This window comes from Mus musculus, chromosome 10 (assembly GCF_000001635.26).
Source record: "Mus musculus strain C57BL/6J chromosome 10, GRCm38.p6 C57BL/6J".
Classification (NCBI taxonomy): Eukaryota; Metazoa; Chordata; class Mammalia; order Rodentia; family Muridae; genus Mus; species Mus musculus.
The window spans coordinates 14,521,312-14,547,468 of NC_000076.6; the positions used below are offsets into that span (position 1 = coordinate 14,521,312).

The window sequence follows — 26,157 nt, forward strand, 5'->3', positions numbered from 1 at the left end:
AGTTCTTGCTAGAGTGACAACACCATCTGTGTCTCCCTTCGTGTAAGGGGAGACAAGAAGCACCAAGGGTCTGCACTACAATGAAGTTCACTATAAACAAAACAAAAGATTTTAGCTACAACATCAGCAGCAGGCTAAATTTCACACAATTGCTGCCAAGAAGGTGTCAGAGATAATCTTTGAAATGTTGATTCTGTATGAAAGAAAAATGCCTCTGCTATGAATGCCATGTGAGTGAGGTCAGGAGGAAGGTTAACTTGAAGAGCCTAGACTGCTGTAAGAGAGATCTTCCACTATGCAGCTCCTGAGCGTCCCCAGTTGATTGAGTGCTGTCCATCCTCTCACGGATTTCCCTATAACTGGTACTGGGTGTAGGTTGTAGGATTGCCAGATTTTCTGCTTTCAAATTTATCTTTGCAAGTTGGACTTCATATCACAGTAATAAAACTTATCTCTATTTGAGCCACGAAATATGCAAAGGCTTACTTTAAGGCCTAAGAAAATTATAGGGATGAAATTATTGATAAAGATCTGAATTAAATGCTGTCATGCAACCTTTAATAACTTATGGTAAGTCTCAGAAAATAATGATTTTTCTATCCCTCTCTTCGTAAATGGAGTGGAAGAAATCATCAATAGTGAGTCAAGGATACGATTTATACACAACAGAAAACCCCAAGGTCTAATGAATACACACACACACACACACACACACACACACACACACACACACACACACAAAACCTGGCTCGATGAATAGCTGGGAAATGAAGGCAAGTTTGCAATTTGGGTTCAAACACAATGGCAAGGACTCCTGGCTTCAACTATGGTTAAGTACCAAGAACTGTCTTTTCCCTTGTTTCATAAGCAACAATAAAAGTGAATAAAACATTTTTAACTCTTGTCAGTTTTCTGAGAGAAAATAAATCCATGGGCTAAGCACCCTATCTTTTTCAGTTTTCTGTCAAAACTCTGCTGAAATACAAATAAAAAGCCATGCCTAGCCTCTCATCATATAGGCTAGAGTCCAAGGTACCACAGTGTCTTGCATACCCTATAAGAGACATACAGTTCTATGAGAATAAAACATTTTCCTGATCATTTCCTACAGTTAATGACAATAAGCTATCATCACCGGTCCTAATAGTAATATACCTGCTATATTTGCTTAATTTTAAGCATTATGAAACTCATAAATAAGATCGATCAGACAATGAGATAAAAGTTGAGCGCTATCATTTTGTAACTACACCATTTTCACTTTGGGGCTTTCTGGCATTAGTCTCAGAACATTCTTACACCATTTACCCAATGCCTTTCAAGTTCAGATGGTTTTTTGTTTTTGTTTTTTGTTTCTTACAATCTGTGGATCGCCTGGGACATGGATATTAAGAGCTGATGATTATGTCTTATTGTTTGGCTTCCATCAATGGCTCCATTTTCATTATGCTACTCATTGTGAAAATCCTGACGTTTAGGAATGAGTTGCTCATAGCAGGTGTTTGTCAAAAATTAGACCATCTTGAATGATTCTTTCAACTCATTACTTAGTATCCAGGAAAGAACAAACAACCCTTCAGAGGGCACTCAGCAGGTGCCCAGTCTACTCTAAACACAGAAATCTCAAGTGTTTGACTGGAATTTACATTCTGGTTCATGCCTTATATTTGTTGAGCAATCAATCTACTTCACAATGAGATTTGTGGACTTTTTACAAAGATCATGGACTCCAAAAAAAAAAAAAAAAAAGATTCTTTTCAGCCAAGATGGCGCCGAAAGCGAAGAAGGAAGCTCCTGCCCCTCCCAAAGCCGAAGCCAAAGCGAAGGCCTTGAAAGCTAAGAAGGCGGTGCTGAAAGGCGTCCACAGCCACAAAAAGAAGAAGATCCGAACGTCACCCACCTTCCGGCGGCCCAAGACCCTGCGGCTCCGGAGGCAGCCAAAATATCCTCGGAAGAGTGCGCCCAGGAGAAACAAGCTTGACCACTATGCTATCATCAAATTCCCACTGACCATGGAGTCAGCCATGAAGAAAATAGAGGACAACAACACTCTTGTGTTCATTGTGGATGTCAAGGCCAATAAGCATCAGATCAAACAGGCTGTCAAGAAACTCTATGACATCGATGTGGCCAAAGTCAATACCCTGATAAGGCCCGACGGAGAGAAGAAGGCGTATGTTCGCTTGGCTCCTGATTATGATGCCCTAGATGTTGCCAACAAGATTGGGATCATCTAAACTGAGTCCAGATGGCTAATTCTAAATATATACTTTTTTCACCATAAAAAAAAAAAAAAGATTAATGACTTTATAGTAAGTAAACTATTCCATTGCAGTGGGAAAAAAACAGATCAACAGATGTGCAAACACATGTATACAACAACAACAAGCAGAGAGAGTGTTCCTGGGCCACCCTCTCTTACTCTTTGGTTTTTATTAAACTTCACAAATTAAAAATACCTGCTGGCCCCATATAAGTCAACTAACAGGCAAGAATCTACTATATGAATATGAAAATATAACCAGTAAGGTGATAATCTGGTTATTAGATTTTTTTTTTTTTTTTTTTTTTTTTTTTTTTTTTTTTTTTTTGCTAAATAAAAGAAAGAAGCTATGAAGGAAGGTTCTTCGAGCAGAGTGGTGCGGACACTTGGCCTCCCACTGAGCGAGACTCTAGCTTTTGCAGACATGTTGGTTCCTACCCGGATCACTATACATGGCTACTGAACATATGGGGATGAACCTCACCAAGGCAAATGCAGTAAAGATGGAGATCCATTTCCTGCTGGCCAGAAGAAAACACACCAGCAAACAGCTAAGGAGCTGTGCTTTAGAAAGTCATTACCACTTACCTCCTGGTTGAGCCAGTAAAATACAAACAATTCTGAGAATAATGACTTCTTATATACTAAACCAATTTCAAATACATTTTTCTAGTCTAATTATTTCTTAAATTGATGTGTGTGTGTGTGTGTGTGTGTGTGTGTGTGTGTGTGTGTGTGTGTATGGTACCTATTTAACATACATCTATTTATGTGATAAAATTACAAATTTTAAGAATACTATTTGATGATTAAGTGTATTTCCTGTATCATTATACATTTCCTGTGTCATTACATGGTAACCACCATTTGGAACTTCCAGCCACCCAGTTTAACTGACTAAGTCTTCTTGTAGTTGGATGCTCTCTACAGGCAACAATTTACTGATTTTATCATTGTACTCCATGAAGCAGAATCACAGCGTTTGTACTCGATGTCCTTTTCTTTATTCAACAAGTCTGAAAGATTCACAGCTCACATGGCCACCAGTCTCCATAGGTCTCTCCAAGTGTGCTGAATAACAGTGTATTTTATGAGAATAATAAAATCTGTTTATCCATTTATAACTTGATGGGAATTTGAATAGTTTTTGGCTTGGGACTATAATATGAAATATGGTATTATGAAATCCTTGTAAAGTTGTCTTTTCTGTGAACAATGCTTTTATTTTGTTTAGTTAAGTACTAAATGATACAATAGTGTGTGTGTGTATGTGTGTGTGTGTGTGTGTGTGTGTGTGTGTGTGCGTGCACATGTCCATGCACATGTGTGCGTTTAACTTACAAGAAATCATTCTACTCTTTTCTCTTGGTCAAACTATTTCACATTTGCACACCAGTATAGCAAAGTTATGGTTATCGTCCATATTCATGAACACTGGTAGATTTTTATACTTTTAATCTTAGCCAAGCTTGTAAAACTAAATCAGTACTTCCCGCTTCAAAGGCAACATTATCACTAAACCAATTTTCTTTTGCAAAAATACAAATCAATAGATTAGATGAGCAGTATAAATATATATATTATATATTCATAAAAACAAACATTATATTTACATATGTCTCAACTTATAGAACAGGACATATGTACTGATTTTATATTTTATGAAATTAATATTTGCTTATTGTAAACAGTTCTGTAAATAATGGAAGAAATTGCTGGATCATAAAAATTTAAACTACTGGGGTGGGGAGGGTGTGGGAGACTTTTGGGATAGCATTGGAAATGTAATTGAGGAAAATACGTAATAAAAAAAATAAGAGAAATTTAAACTACTATCTTCCTTCATTTTTTATTTATTCGATTATTTATAACTTAAACTACTATTTTAAAAATAACACAATTCATAGTTTTACTTCACCTTTTCCCCCATTATACTTGATAAGTTATGAATATTTATATCTTTAAAAATGTGAGTGAAACATGAATGGTAAACTTTTCTTGTTAGATACCTAAATTCTCTTCATGGAAAGCTATTACAACCAGTTTGGGGATGTCCATCCATATGTGATGTCACCCTTAGGGGCTTGCTGCCAAATACTTTCAAATAGCTTTAAAGATATCACGACATTTTGAAAATGTGATACAACACTAACATATATTTATAGAGCGATATGAATAACCAGCTGGGGGTTGCTGGGCCTTGTGTCCAGTGTGCATGGGGTCTTCAGGAGCAGGGGCTTAGGCTTCCACCTCTGGAGGGCAACCAGGGCAGCAGCAGTAACCTACAGTGCTTTGGCAGTCTTGTGGGCAACTCTGACCAGCAACTTAAAAGAAGAACTCTGCCTGCTATTGAGGTTTTGTAAGATAGTCTATGGCTTGTGGGAGATTTTCATTTCAAACATAAATGTATATTTATATACCAGCTTCCATGCATTAGAGGTATTTTTAGGTAGATAGTTAAGAGTATGACGTTTGCGGACATCCCTACTGTTGTTCCGCCTTCTTCCCTTTATTCAGTATATATCCCTTCCCACCCCTAGTTAGAGCCCCTCCTACTTCTCCACTACCAGCCTCAGACCACTTGTACTTTGCTAATCCCCTCTCTATCCCCCGCCCCTTGCACTGGTTCCATTTTACTATCCTGGTTTATGTAGTTATTCCAGGCTATGTGCTCTTATCTAACGATTTGGTGCTAAGAGCCTCAGACAAGGTAGAACACGTAATGTTCATCTCTCTAGGTCTGGGTTACCTCACTCAATATGATCTTTTCTAGTTTTATCCATTTACCTGCAAATTTCATAATTTCATATTTATGTGTATGTGTGATGTATATATATATATATATGTGTGTGTGTGTGTGTGTGTGTGTGTGTGTGTGTGTGTATGAAACATATTTAATATCTGTATATTTATGTGTGAAGCCATGGAGTTATACATATATTTTCAGAAACTATAGCAATGAATTCTCACCAGCATGGCAGCCTAAACATGACCTGAACAAGGATAAGACCAGCACATGCTAATCTGAATGGAGGGAAGTTTATGAGGCCTCAACCCTACACAACCAACTAAAGAAAACTAAGGGATGTTGAGAGCAGGAGAAATAGGTTTCCCCAGAGTGAAGCATACCAATGGTTATCTGATACCAAGTGGTGGGCCCTGAAAACATACAACTAATAGATTGAGGAGTAATTCACAGACCATGTTATTAACAGTACCGCCCAGCTTATACTCCACAGGGAACAAGGCTTCTATACATTCAGAAAGTGTTTGTGATTGTGAACAAACATTGTTATATTTTTATTTCAAAGTCAGCCTTTTATCCTATGTTTGCAATTGCTCAAGCTAAGCAGGAGTCTAGTTAGTCTTGCGAGAGATACAGGAAAAAAACTATCCTCCCTCATTCAATTTTGCGCATCCACAAATTTCTTGATGCTCATTCACGTAATTCACACTGTCCTAAAGTCTAACGGTTTTAAATTTTAAAAAAGTATAATATGCCTTTGTTCCTTGAAGGTATATTGTTCTCTCCAACATCATAAATTATACTTCCCTATGAAGCCTCCCTGTCTCTTCCTCCTATTTCTAGAAAATCCTTTTCATTGCATCTACATTTGCACATTCCCAACACGGATTGCCCTTCTCCCATGCCACACCCACTCTTGGGCTTCTCCCTGATATCAGTAAAGGTCATGTTGACACTCAGTAGATATAATCCACCCCCAGAGCACAGTTCTACAGCCAGTTCAGTTCAACCGGAAAAAAAAAATCTGTTAGCGTGCCCAGTGCTGAAGGCATACCGACTTTAACTGTTTCATTCATAGCCCTTACTGGAAGGCTATTTTATAATATTCCCTCTGTGAAAACTTTTCTGACATGTTTTCTGTCATCAATTGATGTTATATTTGTAATTTTTGTAAACCACGTGTCAGCCTGCATCCTACGATTTGTGTCCCCTGTCAGTTTCCCTCTAAGATTATGATGATGTTCACCTAAGAAAGGAGCCATTGAAAAAAGGGAATAAAGGGAGACAATGGAAAGGAAGGGTCAGCGAGCTCTCCTAGGATGGTATGACACAGACCCTAGCTTTTAATGTTTGTGATTATCAATATTTACTTTGAACTTTTAGGAGTGGGGAAAGAAGGAGGCTCTGAGAAATACACTTAGCTCTTAGACAAACTAAGCTCATCTTGCTAAGAGAAATCCAAAGTCTTAAGACGCCAGCTTAGAAAGCAACTCAGGTCCTCTGAAGCAGCTTTACTGGGCACATTCCCTAAGTGTGGAGCAATTTGAATAGTGTCATGTTTGCAAATGGACACCACCTTAAAAGAGGAGAAGTGATTTAGAATCCATAGAACAGTTTCTTCTGGCCTGGCTCCAGAAGAGGCAGGCATCTCGGCTATGCAAGTAGAAGACATGTGAACACAAGTCAGGAAATGAGAAGCAATGAGTATTTAACCACATACTGACTATGACATCAGCCTTATAAAAATGAAAATCAAAGGTGCTACATCATCTTAACAAAGCCTACTAGAGAAAAAAAAATCCCACAATTTAGTTTTTGGTGAAATGTTAAGACTTCAGTTAAACATTGAAACAGAAATGTTGAGGTCATGACCTTCTCAGAAATAACAGACCTTCAATTCACTATTCTCAAGAGGTGAAATTAGGAGTCTAAATAGAAAACTTGTACTTCTGTAGAGCCAGTCGGAGAGCAATTGGCATACCCATCTGCCTAGGAGAATCCAAGAGGGTAGACGTATAACACAAGGGTAGATAATCTCTGAAGGTCTGGATTTCTTCCTCTAGTATCATTACTACAGCCAGTGATACCCCTTTGAGCAGAGAAACCTCATTGTTTTTCACCTTTAATTTTTTTTCAGAACTTTTTCAACTCACCAAAACCATCCTTTATCCTCAGGAGAGGTTAGTATTAATGGTGCATGATATACATAAGTTCTGGAATTATAGTTAAGAGATAAGCAAATAAAAGAGGGAAACTAGGAATGTACACTGTGGTGGTTTGAATATATTTGGCCCAGGGAGTAGCACTCTTTGGAGGTGTGGCCTTTTTGGAGGAAGTGTGTCACTGTGGGTGTGGGCTTTAAGACCCTCATCCTAGCTGTCTAGAAGCCAGTCTTATCCTGTTTGCCTTCACAACAAGAGGTTGAACTTTCAGCTCCTCCTGCACCGTGCCTGCCTGGATGCTACCTACCATGTGCCCTACCTTGATGATAATGGACTGAACCTCTGAGCCTGTAAGCCAGCCCTAATTAAATGTTGTCCTTTTAAGAATTGCCTTGGTCATGGTATCTATTAGCAGTAGTAAAAATCTAAAACACACACAATAGCAGAGAATAATGTAAATTCATATTTGAAGTACTTTCCCTTTTCCAGATATGTGTTTTACATTAATGATAATCTTCAAAGTTTTAGTCAGGGAAAGGCTCCTCTAAAAGGGGAGTTGCATACATTATAAGCATTTGTCCATTCTTATGGCCTGCCTAAAACCAAGAACAATGACTAGTGTAATCACATAGTTGATGAAAGGTGCCTGATTATTTAAATCGGTTGGCTTCGTGCTCTCCATGAGCTTCTGGGGCTCTTCTGTTTTTCTAAGCCAGAGGCACCAGGCTTGTAGTAAAAAGTGTTAGCAGGTCCATTGCTTTAGATTCACAGTAGTTGAGGTTTTGAAGAAAACTTTGTAATTACTTTTAAAGCAGATGATTTCTAAACCACAAACTTGGATGAAGTATATTTGGGAATGACTATAAATCGGGATATCTCAACATAAATACATAATAAATTGAACTATGTTTTTAAGAAAAAAATTCTTCAAATGATTGAAAATACCATTAGGAATTCTTTAGCAGCAAATGAGCTTCAACTACAAAGTCACTACATTACACAGCTCCTATTGAGCTACTTCACTGCTCCTGGAAAGATTTAAGGTTAAGGCTAGTATGAGCTGGTGACAGGCAAACCCATTTGGCAACCGACAGCCTTGTTTTCTTTCCAAGCATTAACCTGTTGTAGCTCAATGCTGGAGAGAGAATATTTATGTGACTTCAGCAGTCATGATGGGGTAAGTATATTTTCTTATTTGACCACCAATGTTCTTCCTTTAAACTATATTTGCTTTTAAAATCTGGTCTGTGTTTTCTCTCTTTGGTTCCTTTCCGTTACTCTTTTCCACATTCTTTACTTCCTGAGAGCCATGATATTACCACCTCAGTGAGAACAGTGTCAAAGGAAAGTCTAGAGTCTGCCAAGTTTACTTTGTACAAGAAAGTAAACTGTTTGTCCATCTCTAGGTCTAGCTCTCTGTACCAAATGATACAGTCAAATTGAATGGAATGACACATCAGAGAAAAATCCTTAACTAAAACAAGCACCTGTGTATGCATGCTTGTAGAGATGGGTGTCTGGTGTCTGCCTCAATTTTTATCTATGCCATTTTCTGACAAATTGTCACCCAGTATATCAGGATCTCACAAGTTTGGCTAAACTCCCTGACCAAAAGTATCCAGAGAATCCTCCTGTCTCTGCCTCCCCAGGCTCTAGAGAGATACCTCCATATCTACCTTCCACCTGAGTGCCAGGCATACAAACTCAAGTCTTCTTGCTTTTGTAGCAGACATTTTACCAACTGAGCCTTCCCCTCAAGTCTTATTCTCTTTGAAGTGAAAGAGCTTTTGCTTAAAACTAAATCGAAGTGACACTCAAAAGCAAATGTGTCATGCCTGAGAAGCATGCTTGCATGTGCCCCCCCCCCAAAGAAAGCAACAGCTTACTATAGGCAGAGAGAGCCCTGGGGTATGTTTTTGAATGTATCAGGCTCATCCATGCTCTGATTCCTATTGTCTAGATAGTTCTGGGTATAAATTATTTCTACATAATATCACTTGTAATGAGGCAAGCTTGACCTGAGCAGGGACAGTAAGACTCTATGTTAGCATTTAGATCTCTGTGACACCATGTATGTCATGTCAGTCTCACTGGGGACTCCATCATACTGGTTATCTACTAAGGATTGTCACTACAGTAAGAAATAAGTCATTTTCATTCCATGTTTAAATAACTGACTTTGCAACTTTTTCTGTAGGGATTACCTGTTTAACATCACCAGACTCCACTGTCTAGGGTTTATTTGTTCAACTACATTGGCTCTTTTCATCTGAGGCATGAGATGGGGTAATGGTCCACTCAGTCCTTTGGCTGAAAGCTTCTAAAACAGTCAGAGCACCTTGTCATTGTCTGAAACATGAATACATTTCCAACATATGTGTCAGGGACTGCAAAAAGCATTGCGCAACTCCACATACACATTAAGACATAAGTGGCTTAAATTTTTGAAGTTTTATATAATGATTATTTCTCTGGACATTTTGGATCACATCTTAAAATATGTACAGTATCAGTTTACTATAAATGCATACTTCATCACAATAGATGCTAGATTCCAGTTGCTTGTTCTAAGAGCATGTAAAAGTTTAGACTCAAGCAAGAACAGAAAGCATACATTTTGTTATTTGTCTAGTCGCCTGGCTTTTAGAACTGTGTTGTGCTCAGGGACAGAAAGTACCCAGCATTTGGAGCCAAATTTACTTCCATAATTACTTCCCCTTTCTGTCACTGATGTCTCATGGATGTCAGAACACCAACCTGCTGATACTACTGGTTTTCAGGGGAGAAGGGAGGCTCCTCCCCCGGTGCTCATGACTAAGTCTATCTGTGTGGAAACCGACTTTTGGTTGCTTAGGAATTTGTTGGCTTACAGCTGTTTGTTCCCCTACTCTACTTGAAGCCATAATTTCTGCCTGCTTTTATATCATTATTTATCTTCAGAGTCACAGAGTGTCATGCACAAAAGGAAGTTATGATCTGAAACATGTCTAAGAATCTTCAAGTAAAGAAAGAGTCAGCTCAGTGACTCGGAAGGTCCGTCATTTGCTTAAACACTCGGACCAGCTTCTGTGTGGCTCATTCAATCAAAACAGCAGCAAAGCTCATCAAGTTCTCTTCAAGTCACAGGACTAATACATGCTTGTGGTAAAAACAAAACATTTGGGGCAGTATGATGTCTCAGGGAGCAGAGACACTTGGTCAAGACTGGTAACCTGAGTTCTACTCCCAAGGACCACATAGTGGAAGAAGATGACAGATTCTCACAAGTTACCCTCTGATCTCCATCTGTCCTTGCCCCACAACATACAGTAAGGAAAAAACAAGTTTAATTATTTTTTTAAATCCACAAGTATATAAACTGTCTCTGCCTTCTCCTTCCCCCAGAGATTACTCATTCTGAAAGCTTGGTCTGCTCCGTTTTTTTGTTTAAATGTGTTTATGAAGTCACATAAACATATAGATATAAAATGTCCCACTTCTCTAATATGACCCATTAGAATGTGAGATAATTTCATATTCCTCTATAATCTGATTTCTCATTCCACACTATTACCTCAGACTAGCCATTATAGTAAACCAGTATGCACGGTTTTACCTCATTGTTTTTAAGAACTCTGTGGTATTTCATAGCATGATGTAAAATGATTTATATAACCATTATCTGGCTGATTAACAATTAGCATTTTCCAATTGCTTGCTGTTACATTAACACACTAACACACATCTTGCCATATGCATTTTTATTACCTGTGTGTAGAACTTGTATCCAAAGACAGCACGCACCTCAAATTTTATGATGTATTTGTCAACCACTTTTCTGAAAGGGAACTAATAGTGCTGTTTTCCCAACAACTTCAGCTTTGCTAACAACTATTTTAACAGTTGGTAAGCTGGAGTATAAAAAAAATCACATTTTATTGTTTGAATTTTCATCTATATGGGACCAGTTAACATGTCCAGTTGTTATTTTGTTGTAGTTCTTACTGTTACAGCCATCATGAATCAGCCAATGAGTTGTTTTTCATGTATTACTTTCAATAATTGTGTTTTTTTTCCTTGAAGGCGTATTGTTAACCTACCTTCTAAGACTAAGAGTGTTGATGTTGCCTTTCTGACATATAAAGTATGGGTGCTAATAGAAATAAACTATAAGAATTTCACTTTACTCATTTGAACTATCAATTTTAGTAGTCTAAAGAATATATCAGTCATCTACCCTAGCTATTACAATCAAAATAGCAACACATTTGCAATGAAAATTTTCCAGTAAGTGTAGATTACTATCCAGGATAACAGGAAAGAATGAGACTGGGGATCCTCTGAACTGTGGGTTGAGAATGCATCATCTGATAGAGCAGTGTTTCTCAATCTGTCGTTTGACGCCCCTTTGGGAGATGGGGCCTTCCCGGGGTTTGCCTAAGACCATTAGAAAACACAGATATTTACATTACAGTTTATAACGTAACAAAATTACAGTTATTAAGTAGCAACAAAATTAATTTTATAGCTGGGAGTCACAATAACAGGAACTGTATTAAGAGATTGTATCATTAAGAAGGTTGAGAATCTGAGCAATCACACAGGCAAGCACATCGGAAGCAGCAGACCTATTCTTAGAACGTGGGGATCAAAGAAAGAGTCTGATGAGAAGGGAAAGTCAAAGAACAGACGTTTGCCTGAGAAACAGTGAGGGGTGACAGAACCTTAAGGTGGTCTGGGGGCTTGTAGAGGTTGACAAAGAAATAGACAAGGGACTTTGGGTAGGAATCAGGATTATTATATTACTACAAAATTAATTTCCACATGTAAAATCTGAGAGGTATTATAAATCTAAGGGAGAAGCCCACCAGCAAACAGACAGATGACTCTAGACTGAACGTGAGGACTTAGGAGACATTAGCATCAAAATGTCATTAAACGTCCCCAGAATGTAAGCTGGTCTAGTCGCATACAAAGCTATGAAAGGTTGGAATGTGGACATAAGGGACATTACAGTTAAGCACTAAGTGTTCTCATCAAATACAGTGTTAAGCTCACGTCTCTAAATGGCAAGAATGAGAGTTAAGTTTCTCTAAAGTGGTAATCAGAATCATTTTTAAACATCAGAGTTCCTTTTAAGAAATGCCACTGCTGAGTTAGTAATCAAGGCAAGAATTTCATATATCCAAATATCCCTAATAACATCTACAGTATGTGGGGGAGGGCGGGTGGGATTTCAGCCATTTATGTGTGAGGTTTTGGCACAGTGAATAAGAGAAGGCTAGAGAAAAGCAAATGCAAAGCCCTCTGAGCAAAGAAACTGTATTTGATGTATTCTAGGGGCAAGGCAAGAGAGATGTTTGTTAAAAGAATAGACACTTGGGGTCAGAGAATCACTTCAAATGAACTTGTGATTGCCTTGTCTCAGATGTGGGTGCCTTTTAACAGCCTGAACACCCCTAGGCATCTCTAGCCTCAGCCCCAGTCCCAGCCTGGTTGACTTATTTTAATTTACTTTAAAGTATAAGTTTGATTCCAGTTATTCAAAAGACAAAAATTCGGGGGTGCGCATACATCAATTAGAATGATGAGATGTAAAAACGCAGGGCCCAATTTGAGGTACACTGGTTTGCAGAAACGCTGAAAGTTTACAAATGCATGACCTCACAGAAACGAAAGTAAACAGACCTCAACTAATTTTCACATCATAATTTATCTTACATCATCCAACTGGTTCTTGAAAAACCACTTTGAAGGTTAAGAAATAGTTCAGCACAATACATCACCGAAATTCCATCCACATTTTGCTTTCAGGTCTCCTTAAAGCACTTTCTTTTGGCAATGACTAAGGAACAGAAAGACTGACTTTACACAGATATTCTAAAGAACACACACAAAAATGCACCCAGAAATCAGTTTTGTTTAAAAAGCTTTTTAAAAAGTGCCAGGGATTTTCCAAGCGAGTAGTTCAAAACTCTTGACATGGGAAAAAAAAATTCTCTGCACACTGAGAACAAACTGAGGGTCATGATTCATGAGTAAGCAGTTTTGGTGAATAATCTACTTCAAAGATTCCTGAAATGCACCATTTACATGAGCATACAGAATGTTGTGAACCTGAACAATCCCGATTAAATCCTGAATCATGTCCCATAAAAATCAAGTTACTTTGTTAACTGACCTTTTAGCCCTATTCGAATGGGGTAAAGTGAGTGTAAGAAGAGAAAATAAAAAATAGACAGTGAACTTACTAGAAAAGCTTCAAGATAACAGTGCCCTTTAAAACCCTGTCCATACGAGTTGGCCTACTTGTGTGACTATTTATAAAAATGTAATTTTCAACATCCAAAGAATCCTAGTTCAAAGATTAAGGAAAAGCTCAATTACAAGAAATAAATATTTTAATTAAAAAAAAGACACAAAGATAAAATAAACTTTTCCATACCCTGTAATATAAGCAAACTGTGAGCTAAAAGGCATAATTTTAAATTCCGTCATCGAAAATTGCAAAATCCATATTGCAAGAAGTTAATCAAGTCAAGACTGATGAAAATTGGCAAAGTCTACACTTTCTGTAAATGACTGTATGAGAACTGGAAAGGAAAGGTGAGTGCAGCGGATTTGTTCAAGAGAAGAAACAGCCAATACCTTTTCCCTGTCAGTTATGTGGTTGTCTGTCACTCACTATAGGCTAAATAAACAAGTAAAATCCAAAGGAAGATAGCAAAGAGTTAAAAAGCTCATTAGGAGTCAGAACAATGGCGGCCATGATAGAATTCATATAGACCTGGAAGGAGATGGAGGATGGAGGTCAGAGGCCAAAGGCAAAGTTAGAAGGATGTGAAATGAAAGGAAGGAATGTAGCTAGGAAAGATACGGTCATTTCCTGTCTGAGAAAACCCACAGAATTAACTACCCAGGGTTCCCCGGGGCTCACGGAGACTAAACTAACAAGTCTGAGCTGCAAGCGTCTGACCTAGGCCCTTTGTATATATGCTCTGGTTGTGTAGCTTCGTCTTCTTGTGGCACTCCTAACAGTGGGAGCAGGGTGCTGTCTGTGACTGTTTTGCCTGATTTGGGGAGCCTTTTTATCCTACTGGGTTGCCTTGGCTAACCCTAACCTGAAGGCAGATGTCTAGTCTTTTTGCTACTTGATAGGCCATGTTTGGTTGAAATCCCTAGAAGGCCTGCCCTTCCGGAAAAGGAGTGGATGGAGAAAAGATGAGGTTAAGAAGGGACAAGGAGGAGAAGATGGAGGAGAAACTGTGGTCAGTATGCGAGCTTTCATATATGAGAAAAGATGAAAAAAGAAGATAAGGCCATTTCGATAAAATGGACAATCAAAAGTTTACAGTGAAATCCTTGCTAATCCGGCTGTGAAGAGAGTCCTACCTGAGAGAGGAACACAGGTAACACATAAAACAAACAGGAACAGCAGGGCGCTTGGCTTCAGTCTCCAAGGGCAGCACCTCTTCCCGAGAGTGTCAAACATCCTGCAATGAATGACAGAAAGTCACAGTCAGGACAGATACTCTTCATTAAGGCATTAAAACAAATCATGAAAAGTATGACTCTCAGCAAGGACTGAACATAGAGCATGCTTTAGGCTTGTTTTCAAATAATGAGCTTAATAGAGAAGGAATAGAACTTGGGGCAAAGCAAGTGTTCTAACCACGTCCTCAAAAGACCCTTAAAAGATAGCAAGGACCAAATTATCCCCTACGAGTAAAGAGAAAGAAACTAAATGCTTCAGGAGTTAGCTCAAGGTTTGGTGGGCAACCCTAGGGACATTAATTTGGATCGCCAGTGCCCATAAAAAGCTGAGGGACCTGAATTAGATCTCCAGTGCCCATAAAAAGGCAGGCAGTTCTGTAATTCCAGTGGGGAGGAAATGCTGACTGGAGGACCTTGACCTGCAAGACTGGCCAAAAATTGAGGTGGACAGTGATTAAGGAAGACATAAGATGCTGACCTATGACTTTTACAGGCACCTGCATGACATGTATGGACATGTACACACATCTACTGACTACACACACACACACACACACACATACACGCGCGCGCGCGCACACACACACGCACATATACATGCTTGCCCATGTGCACACACATACATAATTTCATCCGTTTTATTTGTTACATGTACACTTGTACAGGTTCAGATTTAACTCTATTTTGTGCTCCCTGTGTCTTCTGTCTCCTGACCATCTCTTGCCTGAGTCAGAATCTGTGTCTATCTGGAGGCTGTTTTGTGAATCTATTTGTTCCTGTGTCTGTTTCCACTCCGTGTCTGATTCTATCGGTGTATCTATGTGTGTGTGTGTCTAGTGTGTCTGAGAATGAGTGGTATCTGCCCCTATTGAACTGCATAGAAAGCACCACATGGGGAAAGAATGGGATGCTTTTCAGAAGAAATCACTGGCCCCAACTGATCCCAACTGACCCAGCCATCAAAACCCATCAACCAACATCCATAAATGGTTGCTTTCAACCTCTACAATAGATTTTAGGAAGCTGCTTTTAAGTTCTGTATCTGTTGCTTTCAGCAAATGATTGACTTGCACTATTCTGAGCTGGGGCATAGAGGAGTACATAATTTAGAATTTCAGCTCTACACTGGCTGAGGCTGTGAAGCTAACTAAAGGGGAAAGCCAAGGCAAGTAAGGAAGGTTGTTATGTCATTCTCTAAAAGGCGTGTTAAACAAACAGGCTGAGTACATGGTAGGATGGTACACCTAAGGCCCATATGACCTCAAAGTGTATTCATTACTAACTCTGCCTGTGAGCTCCAGCAAAAGTTCTTAGAACGTAAGGGGTATTTTCAGAATCTTGCATCACCACACATGTGGTTACAACTTCCTTACAAGACTATATATGGTAGGTATGTCTTAATAAGATGAGTAAATATTCACATCATTCCACAAATAAAGCATCATTCGTTAAGAAATAAAACTAGGGCTGGGTATGGTAGCACACACCTCTAATACCAGCACTCAGGAGGCAGATACTGGTAGATCTCTGTGAGTTCAAAACTAGGCTGTCTGTGGAGTGAGTCTTGGAACAGCCAGGGCACTGAGAAATCTTGTCAGAAAGAAAGAAAGAAAGAAAGAAAGAAAGAAAGAAAGAAAGAAAGAAAGAAAGAAAGAAGGAAAGGAAGGAAGGAAGGAAGGAAGGAAGGAAGGAAGAAAAAAAGAAAGAAAGAAAAAAGAAAGAAAGAAAGGAAGAAAGGAAGGAAGGAAGGAAGGAAGGAAGAAAGAAAGAAAGAAAGAAAGAAAGAAAGAAAGAAAGGAAGGAAGAAAAAAAGAAAGAAAGAAAGGAAGGAAGGAAGGAAGGAAGGAAGAAAGAAAGAAAGAAAGAAAGAAAAGAAAGAAAGAAAGAAAGAAAGAAAGGGAAAGGAAAGGAAAGGAAAGGGAAAGGAGAGGAAAGGAAGAAATAAAGGAAGGAAGGAAGAGAGAAAGAAAGAAAGAAAGAAAGAAAGAAAGAAACTATTTCAACTTTAACCTCTTCAACATCACCAGATATGTATGCCCATCTATTGTCAAAGGGAAATATTTAAAATAAAATTAAATTTCTCTTCTTTCCCTAATATGAAGCATGGGAGCATTAATATTCCAAAAGTTGAACCCATTGTATGTAACAATACTTACCAGTGTTTCTAATGACTAGTATTCGCCAAGTAGTTCAGAAACTACTATGTATGTTAGATGCAGGTGAAATGGTTGATCTTTGTGTATAGCAGTGTTACCTCTTCCCATTTTTAAACTACACTTAAGTATTGTGTGTTTGTATGTGCCTACATGTAGAAGCTAGAGGACAACTCCTGGGAGTGAGTTTTCTCTTTGTATCCTGTGGATTTCAAGATCAAACTCTTGGGTCATCAGATTTGGTGTCATGTGCCTTTACCTGGTTGACAACCCATTCTGCTGGACCAGCAGTGTCATCTCTAGATTGAAAAATGTATTTGCTACAGATTTAGAAAAGATTCTATGTCACCATGGGTCACAACAGACTTCCTTGAGTCAGCGTCATCAAACGTTGCAAATCTGCAAAGGATGTATTAAGGACAGAAGCTATTTGCTCACAGGGGCCATAAAAGGATCTGAATTGACGGGAGGCAAGGCCAGGCATACGACAGCAATGGGAAAAAATCACCAAGTCCTAACACACTCAAAAAAGACAGTAAAGTTGCAATTGCTACTAGAAAGTAACTTTATTTCCAAAAGAAGGACAAGCTACTTTCTATAAGTCCAAAGTCTGCTTACATGGGTAATGAGTGTAACACTAAATGGGAAGGCAGAAAAAGACTCAACTGAGAAAATATACACAAAAAGAATTCCTGTACTTGCCTTAAGAATACATATCGAATCATTGTTTTTCTGTGACAATGTCACGTCAAAGAAAACATGGATTACATTAAAAACAGGTCTGCGTTTGCTCCCTAAGACGTGCACAATCCCAAACTTCAATTAGCTCTGTTGTGTCTACCTGTCACCTGTAAAGTCAAGAACAGCAGTGTACCTAGCCCTAGAGTCACTGACTGATATCTTCTAAATAAGATGATGTCTTCAAAAGCCAGTACATGATATCTCACAACCTTTTCATAAGTGACAGCTGATATTCTAATTACTGTACTACCAGACTTGCTAAGGTGAGGGTTTATTCTATCTGCTCTATAAGTGAAGGAAGACACTAAAACAGTAACAGACAACAGGCTTAATCACGTATGCCCATACCCTTCAAGGGTCTCTAAAGCCACTTCTGGGATCACCTGGGAAGAAGGGAAACCTGCTATGAATGAATAAATGCTATGTAGTTCCTGAAATTCCTGTCACAGTCTTGTAGGCCACATTCTACAAGTTCCAACCACAGGCAGCTGTCCATTTGGAATTTCTAAACTAAGAAAAGATTAAGACCTGAAGAGGATTTTTAGGGAGGGGGGAATGGAACACATGTTTGTATATATTTTCATCCAATATATTTGAAGCTAAAAGCAGCTACCCATTAACAGGAACATGCTTGAATAAGTAGTAATACTGATACTAACAGGTATGGATTCTAGAATGACCAGGGTTTATTCTGTCCTGTTCCTCTGTTAAGCATATTATTTGGGGGACAGACACTTTCAACTGTGAGCCTTGTTGCTTTTCTGTAAATGGGCTCCTACCACGCAGAGAGAACTTCTACCTCTAGCTCAGTCAGGAGTTTTCACAAAAGGCAGCAAGATATTCTGTCACAGGGAAAGGTCTCGTATTTGGAAGAATGGGCCTGTTTCCTAATGACATTGTATGAATGAGTTGTTCCCCATCCATGCTGGGGATGAATTAATTGGCTGTGCTTCTAAAACAAAAGAACAATTACGTATTCAAAGAAGCTTAGAGAACTGGAAATCCAAAAGATGATGAGTAGCTTATGGCTTTCACAGAAGAAGAAACAGAGGTCCAGAAAAATGGAAATGAACAGAGATGGCTGCCAGCCTTCCTAAGAGTTATATGCCAGCCGTCTATCCTCCTACTCTGTGTGGTTTCTTGGTGACTCTCCTCTATCAATATGTGAACAGTGTCACTCTCTCCTAAGCTCATACATGCTCTCAAACAGGATGCTAGCAGTGTTCATTTTCCAGGCAACTTCTCCTTCGCTATAAAAAGCTCTGATGTTTCACGACTCCATAACTGATCCTTGAGTTGTTTTTACCAAACCTGTCTGCAATCCTATCAAGGAATAGCTGCAAATGAAGACCAGAGCTTGACACATTCCAGGACCAAAAACTCCATCACTGCAGACACAAAAGTAGCCAGAACAGAGCAAGTGCTTGTAACCAAATATAAACCATATGATAAGCCAACTTTCATCTACTTTGCTGTTTAGCAAAGAGCAGAAACAAGTAAATTAAGAATAGAATGGTGGAAGGAAAGTACTGTGGGTCTTCTCAAGGGATCACTTAGCAAAAATACATCCCTGAAATTTAAACAGCTTTCTGAGAAGAACGGAAAATCCCAAGCAGGGTTACTAAGGTTCTAAACAGGAACTTCAGCTCTGTAGAGTTTTGATCAAGGTCTCAAAGTTTGACCAAAGAGAACAGGAACTTTTGTTTTTACTTACGTGTATGTGTTTTTGAGTGTATATTCCAGATGCGTGTGGGTATGGGTATCCCTGGAGGTGAGATGAGGGTATGTTGTTGGATGCCCTGACAATGGGGTTACAAGTGATTTGGAGCCACCTAATGTGGATGATAAAATCAACTCTGGTCATCTGAAAGAGTGGCAAGTGCTCTTAACCAATAAGCCATCTCCCCAGCCCCCAGAAACATATTTTAAAGGAAAATTAATTCATATCTTGTATAATTTTCAAAGACTTTTTCATTATGCAGGCAAAGCTACTATCTCACAGGTGAGAATGTAAGAGATTAAACTACTTGCACAGCTCTCAGGATGAGTCATGAACCCCAGACCTTTGTGTTCTCTGACTTCCAACCCAGCTGTCCTTTAGGGGAGCAGATTACCCATATCAAACCCTGTATCAAATCAATAGGCTACAAAATACCACACGTTTGAGCTTCATTTCAGAAAGCTTTAGGGAAAAGTACATTTCATAGAGATGCTAACAGGATATTAGTTCTTCTAACATCAACAGTAGGAATTCACTTCCTCGACCACATCCCTGCTGTGTTTCTCTGGTAAATCTTTTCATAAAGGGTTTTGGGAGTGACAGAGAACACCTTGAGATTCTATGGGGATAAAAGAACAGTAATTTAACATATTCAAGCCTACTTATAATAACATTTCTTCCTTCAGTGAAAGATCGTGTTCCCGAGACTAAGCTATGCATAGAGGAGAGAAAGTGCTATCCTGTTACTGAAGTGAGACCCCTTTATTAAGTTGGCTCCACCCCACACCACTACTAAAGTCTCACTTACTGTTCAGGTCTTCACAAAGCCTTCCTTATTTGAATATGTATGACTGGCTCATACCATGAAGTCACCTTGAGAATTTATACAAATGGGTGCACACACACACATACACACACACACATACAGGAACACACAGGCACACACACATGAATGGATACACACATGTAGACACTCAGTAAACTGGGAGAGATAACTCTAATTTATCAACATCTTTTTTTTTCCTATTTTGCTCTATTGTTTTGTAAAATGTTCTTAATAAAAATTAGCCAATGGATATATGGGATATTGCAATTTTTTACAAATATAATTGAATCTACAATTATCTTAAAAATTTTCAATTGAAAAAATTAAATCTTTGATGTGTGCAACATGATTTCAGAAAATTCTGAAAAAGACAAAATTATAGGGTAGGTGCATGCAGGAAATGAGCGAAACAAATGATGTTACAAATGATAATACATAACCCTTGGGAAAAGAATACTTAGTTGTTCCTTGCATTGGGGTGTGTGTGTGTGTGTGTGTGTGTGTGTGTGTGTGTGTGTGTGAGAGAGAGAGAGAGAGAGAGACAGAGCCTTTAGAAGGTGTTGGGCCTAGAGCTGTAGTCATAGGCAATTATGAGCCACCCACCCAGCTGAGGGCTATGAACTTGACTCCCGAACTCTTCAAAGGAGGCAAGGCTCCTCACTGTTGGGCCATCTCTCTAGTCTCCTGTGAAAGTTATTTGTATTCGTTCAAATTTCTTGTAGGTTTACAATTATTAAAACAAAGCAAGCAAGCAAACAAACAAACAAAAAACCCCTTAAATGCAGCCAAAATATGCCCTGGGGTATATCAGTGCTGTCACCCGTGCTGGTAAGTGGCATTGCTTTGATCACTGTCAGCTGACAGAAGTGTCTCTCTTGGATTTCCTGTATTTGGATTGGCAGGATCAAGTCATATACATACTTTTCTATTACAGTATAAATATTTCTCTTTCTGATTGTGTATTTTTTTATCAACGCTTTCATAAACATGCTAGCTTTCGTTGCATCGGCTGCCTTTTAAATCATCTTGAAAGGCATTCCAAAGAACTCCACTCCAAGTGAAGGGAAGGTTAAGATGATCCAGGTAGCCGCACTTGTTATACTGGAATTCTTAGTTGGGAGTTGGTACAGCCCTTAAATGTCATCATTTCCACAGAGCAGTATACATGATAATGTCATCTAGCTTTGACAAGGCAATGATGTCATCCAACTAGGCCTGAACATGGAAATATATATCTTGCCACAAATACTACACACTTTCTGTTTAGTCTAAGTATGAGATAGTCTCTAGAAACTTCTTCATTCCTCAGAAATGTAAATTCTATATAATATGTGGACAGTTAGAAACATATTGGGTTGAAAGACATTATCATCTGTTTATTTTTAATATATAAATGACATTTCTCTCATTATTTCCAGAAATCAGAGCGACATTTCACTTAGGCAGTAACAAATATGGGCTTCTAATACTTCCCATAAGCTAACAGACAATGGTCTCATTCACCATTCACATTGGAAAGGCACAATGTCATGTAACTTATAAAAGCCATAAATGGAACAGTATCTTCATGCAGTGTGAGACCCACAAAGGCCAGCCTTCCTAAATCTCCTCAATTTCTCAGAGCATGAAAAACCTGCAATTGTAATAACTCCTAAATATATTTATAAAGTCTGTAATCTCAAACCATGAGGGTAACAATATACAAGTTTGTTCTACACAAGAAAGACCCTGCCAAGACCCTTAAGTAGCCTGCGTATTTTTATTTACTGAAATTAAAATTTGAAAAATATAATTTGTCTCCCATTTCAACGTTTTTAACAAGATAATAGAAATATTTTCCTTGGGTAGCTTGGCATTATCTCCATGTAGTCTAACTTGGCTAAAATGGGTTAAGCTGTCTCAAACAACTGCACAGAAAATACGCATAACCATCTTGAAAGAGAGAAAATATTTCCAGCAAAAGAATTTGGTAAAGAAATTTAAATCAAGGACAAAAAGCTTTGAATGATTGTTTGCTCATGACTCAACCTGAGAAGACATAAATTTAATCACACTTAATCCAAATTGCGAGAGTGTTATCATTACTGGTTGATCAGTAGTGTGTGTGTGTGTGTGTGTGTGTGTGTGTGTGTGTGTGTGTGTGTGTGTGTGCTTTTAATCCCATGAGGTCTCTATACCTGGGGAGGCTGCCTAAACATCTCCAGTGAAAAGTCAGGGTATGTTTGCAGGAAAAACTGAAGTTGGAAACAAACTTAGCAGTCATTCCAAACCTGTTGCCTGCATAGGCGAACCAGTCTTATGTTACAAGGCTGGCTGTTTCCCAAGACAAACGCTTACAAGTTATCCATTCGTCCATTCCACTGGCAGAAGCAAAACTGTAAAAGTCACAGGTGTGGCATTACTTCACATGGAGTTTTAATAAAAATAAGTGGTATTCATTACAAGGCACAGAGCAGAGATCAGAGCTGCGGCATGGCGGGTGTGGTTGGTATGCTCTGTTCTGTCTCCCACCTTAAAAACGCGTTTGGGGATGCAGACAGGACAGAGCAGCGAAGGGAAATAAAGACTCAAGATGCTTGGTGGTAACCTGGAAGAGGAAATTGAAGTGGAAATAAGTAAGGATGGAGTAATGGAGTGAGGGAAGTATCAATTTGTTATACCTCTTCAACAAGTTAGTGGAAGGGGGTTAAACGTCTGCCAAGTTGATGGCCCAAGAATAAAGCAAATGGCCGAGGGAATAATTACAGTGTGAAAAAAGGCAACAACGTTTAAGTTCACCGCAAAGATAAGTGTGACCCTTCTGAGAATCACTGACCAGTTGGGAAGGCCAGGAACTGCGGAGGCTGCTCTTTCACCAGGTCCCTCTGAGCCATCCCACAACTTGGATGGTAGTTCCATCCAGGCAAAACCTTCATGCTTTTTCTGTCTCACCCTCTCCTCCAGTGCCTCCTACTTGTAATTCTACCGGAAGCCTCCATCATTCCTTATTTACTTGTTAATCAACATCTTCTACTGAGAACACTTTTCTGAGTTCTTCAAAGAAAACGGCGAGAGGTGGGAGGTTACAACTGGATAAAAAACTCATTTAAATATCTATGAGGTCTAAGAAGGACTTCTACAGGCAAAAATGACAGCTGAAAGCCAATGTCTCGCTGGCAGTACCTTCCCAGACCCTAGGTGTTGATCCCGGGAATGCTGGCTTGACAGGACCAGGACCCTGAAGACAGATACACAGTGCGTTCCTACTTGTTTAACCTGAATCAAAACCCTGCCATTCTTATTTTTTCCACTGCCCAAAAGTGAGGTTTAACTCTCTAGGGGAGAAAGGGTTCTCTAGGGGAGAAAGCCACACACACATGCTCCGGCTCTGTTTGGCAATACCCAGTCCCGGGTGCCTCGAGGAGGCACGCTGAAGCTTCTCTTACTGCAGTTGGTACCTTTCTAGGAAGCGCTGCTCTAAAGTGGTGAAGGGGACACAGATGGAGGTGCGATGGGCTCCAACCTGGAAGGCGACTTACATGCTGGCATTACCGTGTGGAGATTCCCAGAGGCCGCACACTCATCCTCCAGCGCTCTCTGCGTTGTTGCCCTCAAGCTCCACCGAAGAAGATCCCGGCTTTCGGGACCGCGACCCGCAGGACCCTTCGTCACGCCCTTTCTCGAGAGTTCATAGGGTTTCCCGGCAGCTGCTCGTCGCCTGCGCAAGGGGCGGCGCAAGGTGGACCCGGGGCGCGCGCCGTGGAGTTCAAGATCAGGTCCGGCGCGCGGGGGAGCGGCTGACCGCGGCAGGTTCTGCCGCCCGGGCGAAGAACTTTCACAAGAGTTGGGACGAAGGGCTCCGGCGAGCGGGTGGCGTCCGATCCCGGCCTGCGGGGCTTGGAGAGGCTGAGATCACCAGGCTCCTGAGCCTGCGGCCAGTCGCGGCGCAGCGCTGGCGTCCGTTTCCCCCTGAGGCTCAGGTGCGGCTCGGCGCGCCCCCCGGGTGGCCCCAGCTCTAGGCGTTCAGAGGACAGAGGACCGTCCTGCAGGCGCAGCTGCCCCACCCAGGGCCGGCCACCCGAGGGCAGAGGCAAAGGGAGAAGTCGCCACGCGGGGCGGGACCGGCGCGGGCGGCGGGGTTGGAAGACTGGCACAGAGCCAGAAGCAGCTCCGGGGAGGGGACCCCGCTGACCCCGAGGTCACCCGCGGGCCGCGAGAGCAGAAACCCGCAGAGCTTGGGTGAAGGAGCTCCGAACGCAGGCGCGCCAGTGGGCATGTGTTCTGAACGCTGCCAAGAACCCGGGCTGTCCCTTACTTTTCCCTTTCTTAGTTCTTCCTCCTCCGCCCCCCCCCCCCGCCCGTCCCCTCAATTTTCCTCCAGAAAGAAAGAAAAGAAGAGAGAGAGAGAGAGAGAGGAAGAAAGGAAGGAAGGAAGGAAGGGAGAGAAAGGAAGGAAAGAAGAGAAGAGAAGAGAAGAGAAGAGAAAAGAAAAAGAGAAGAGAAAAGAAAAGAAAAGAAAATGGAAAAGAAAAGAGAGAGAGAGAGAGGAAGAAAGAAAGAAAGAAAGAAAGAAAGAAAGAAAGAAAAGAAAGAAAGACAGGGGGAAGGGTATTTAATGAGGGAAAGGTGGAGGAGGGCTTGAGAGGTTTGGGGCGATATGCCTCCTTTAAATTTAACTTTTTTTTTTTTCTGTTTGAGTGGAATTAATTTACTAATACAAGTGCAGCCGCTCACTAGGGGAAGTCAAGACAGCCAGGCAATGCTTCTCCTGAGAAACTGCTTTGCAAGGGATATAGGCACACCCACTTGCTAAAAGACAGGGAAGCGCTCCAGCAGAGGGTCCCTTGCGCTGTGCCTTACCAGACTAAATTCAGAGTGCTAGGGGCGGCGGCCTTTCCAGACTTGGTTCCATTCAGAGTGAGGCAGTACGGCTTTCCTTGTAGACACACACACACACACACACACACACACACACAAAAGCCATAAAAGTAGATTAACCCTGATTGGCTAGTGGTAGAGAAGGGTTGGGGTAGGAGGCAAAGAGGTAAAACAGGACTGAGGACAGATAGTTTCAGGCAAAAGAAAGAGGAAGCTGGAAAGCCGCCAGCAATCTAGACTACTTCTGATCCAGCCTGTGTTCTTTTGATTTTTATCAGTATTTATTTTAACGTTTAAAAAAAAAAAAACACAGTAGAATTAATAAAGAATCAAACTGCTTCATTTAAGGAAAGCTGAGATGGTTTTGGTTTTACAGGTAGAGAAATAGGTCCAGGGAGGCATAGTCTGCACTAATTATTCAGAAATGATCAGGGTTCGAGTCTAAGGTTTAGAGACTCTCAGTTCAAGGCCGCCTCTGTGACACTAGATTGTCTCAAGGATTTAACGTTCCTCCTAGAACTTTTCAAAACGACATAATTTTACAGTTTTGTGGGTCTGGAATCTGGGTGTAGCTTAGCTCTGAAGGCTCGACAGGACCAATGTCTACCTGGAAGCTCTTCATGAGGTTCTTCCACCCACTGTTTTGCTTACTCTTTGACAATGATTACTCTCATCCCTCATGTTCATCTATCTCCGACTTGTCCCTATGGATCCGAGGCTGACTCATGACTTCCGGGTTGGTTTTGTGACCCGCTTAGTTTAACCACTGCCATCCATTGGTTTCAAACTCTCCATTGGAGCTTGGTGGGATCACAATTAAAAGCGAGTCCCCATTACCTGGATTGGTTAGTATCAAATAATTCAGCAACCAGAGATAGGGCTACCTGAGTTCTTTGTCTGTATGTCTGTTGGTGGAAGCCAACCTTCCAAGTAGGACGTGCTGATTTTTGCAATAATGGCATCGTTGCTAACAATGCTCTCATGGTATTTGAGGCCTGCTCTATAAAAGGAATCTATATATCTGGTTCCATAAACCTGGCCACAAATCCATGAATTCGAGGTCACAGAACCCAGAGCAGAACTTAATACTGCTATCTAGCTAAACTAGCATAACATCAAGCAGTATTCCAAATGCTTACATTAATATCCATAGACAAATGCTACTCTCAGCCTTTATCAGAGAACTCCAATTTTCCAGGAGTGAGTTTTCCACAAT

General features: G+C 40.2%; 1 protein-coding gene and 1 pseudogene across 8 annotated transcripts in view; one reads left to right on the plus strand and one right to left on the minus strand.

Moving 5' to 3' along the window:
• Positions 1-24,412, minus strand: part of Adgrg6 (adhesion G protein-coupled receptor G6) — a 143,141-nt gene extending 118,729 nt beyond the window's left edge. For 4 of the 8 annotated variants that reach the window (XM_006512681.4, XM_006512678.4, XM_017313881.2 and 1 more), the window contains exons 1-2: positions 23,616-23,701; positions 14,543-14,643 (exon numbers count right to left, since the gene is read on the minus strand). In XM_006512681.4, coding sequence (XP_006512744.1) covers positions 14,543-14,643; positions 23,616-23,647 — 133 coding nt within the window. In that variant the 5' untranslated portion in view covers positions 23,648-23,701. Of the gene's footprint in view, positions 1-14,542; positions 14,644-23,521 lie in introns of all 8 variants that reach the window. The other 4 variants (XM_030245001.1, XM_006512679.4, XM_006512680.3 and 1 more) reach the window with 4 other exon arrangements.
• Gm10335 (predicted gene 10335) lies at positions 1,751-2,285 on the plus strand (annotated as a pseudogene).
• Positions 24,413-26,157: the final 1,745 nt, after the last annotated feature.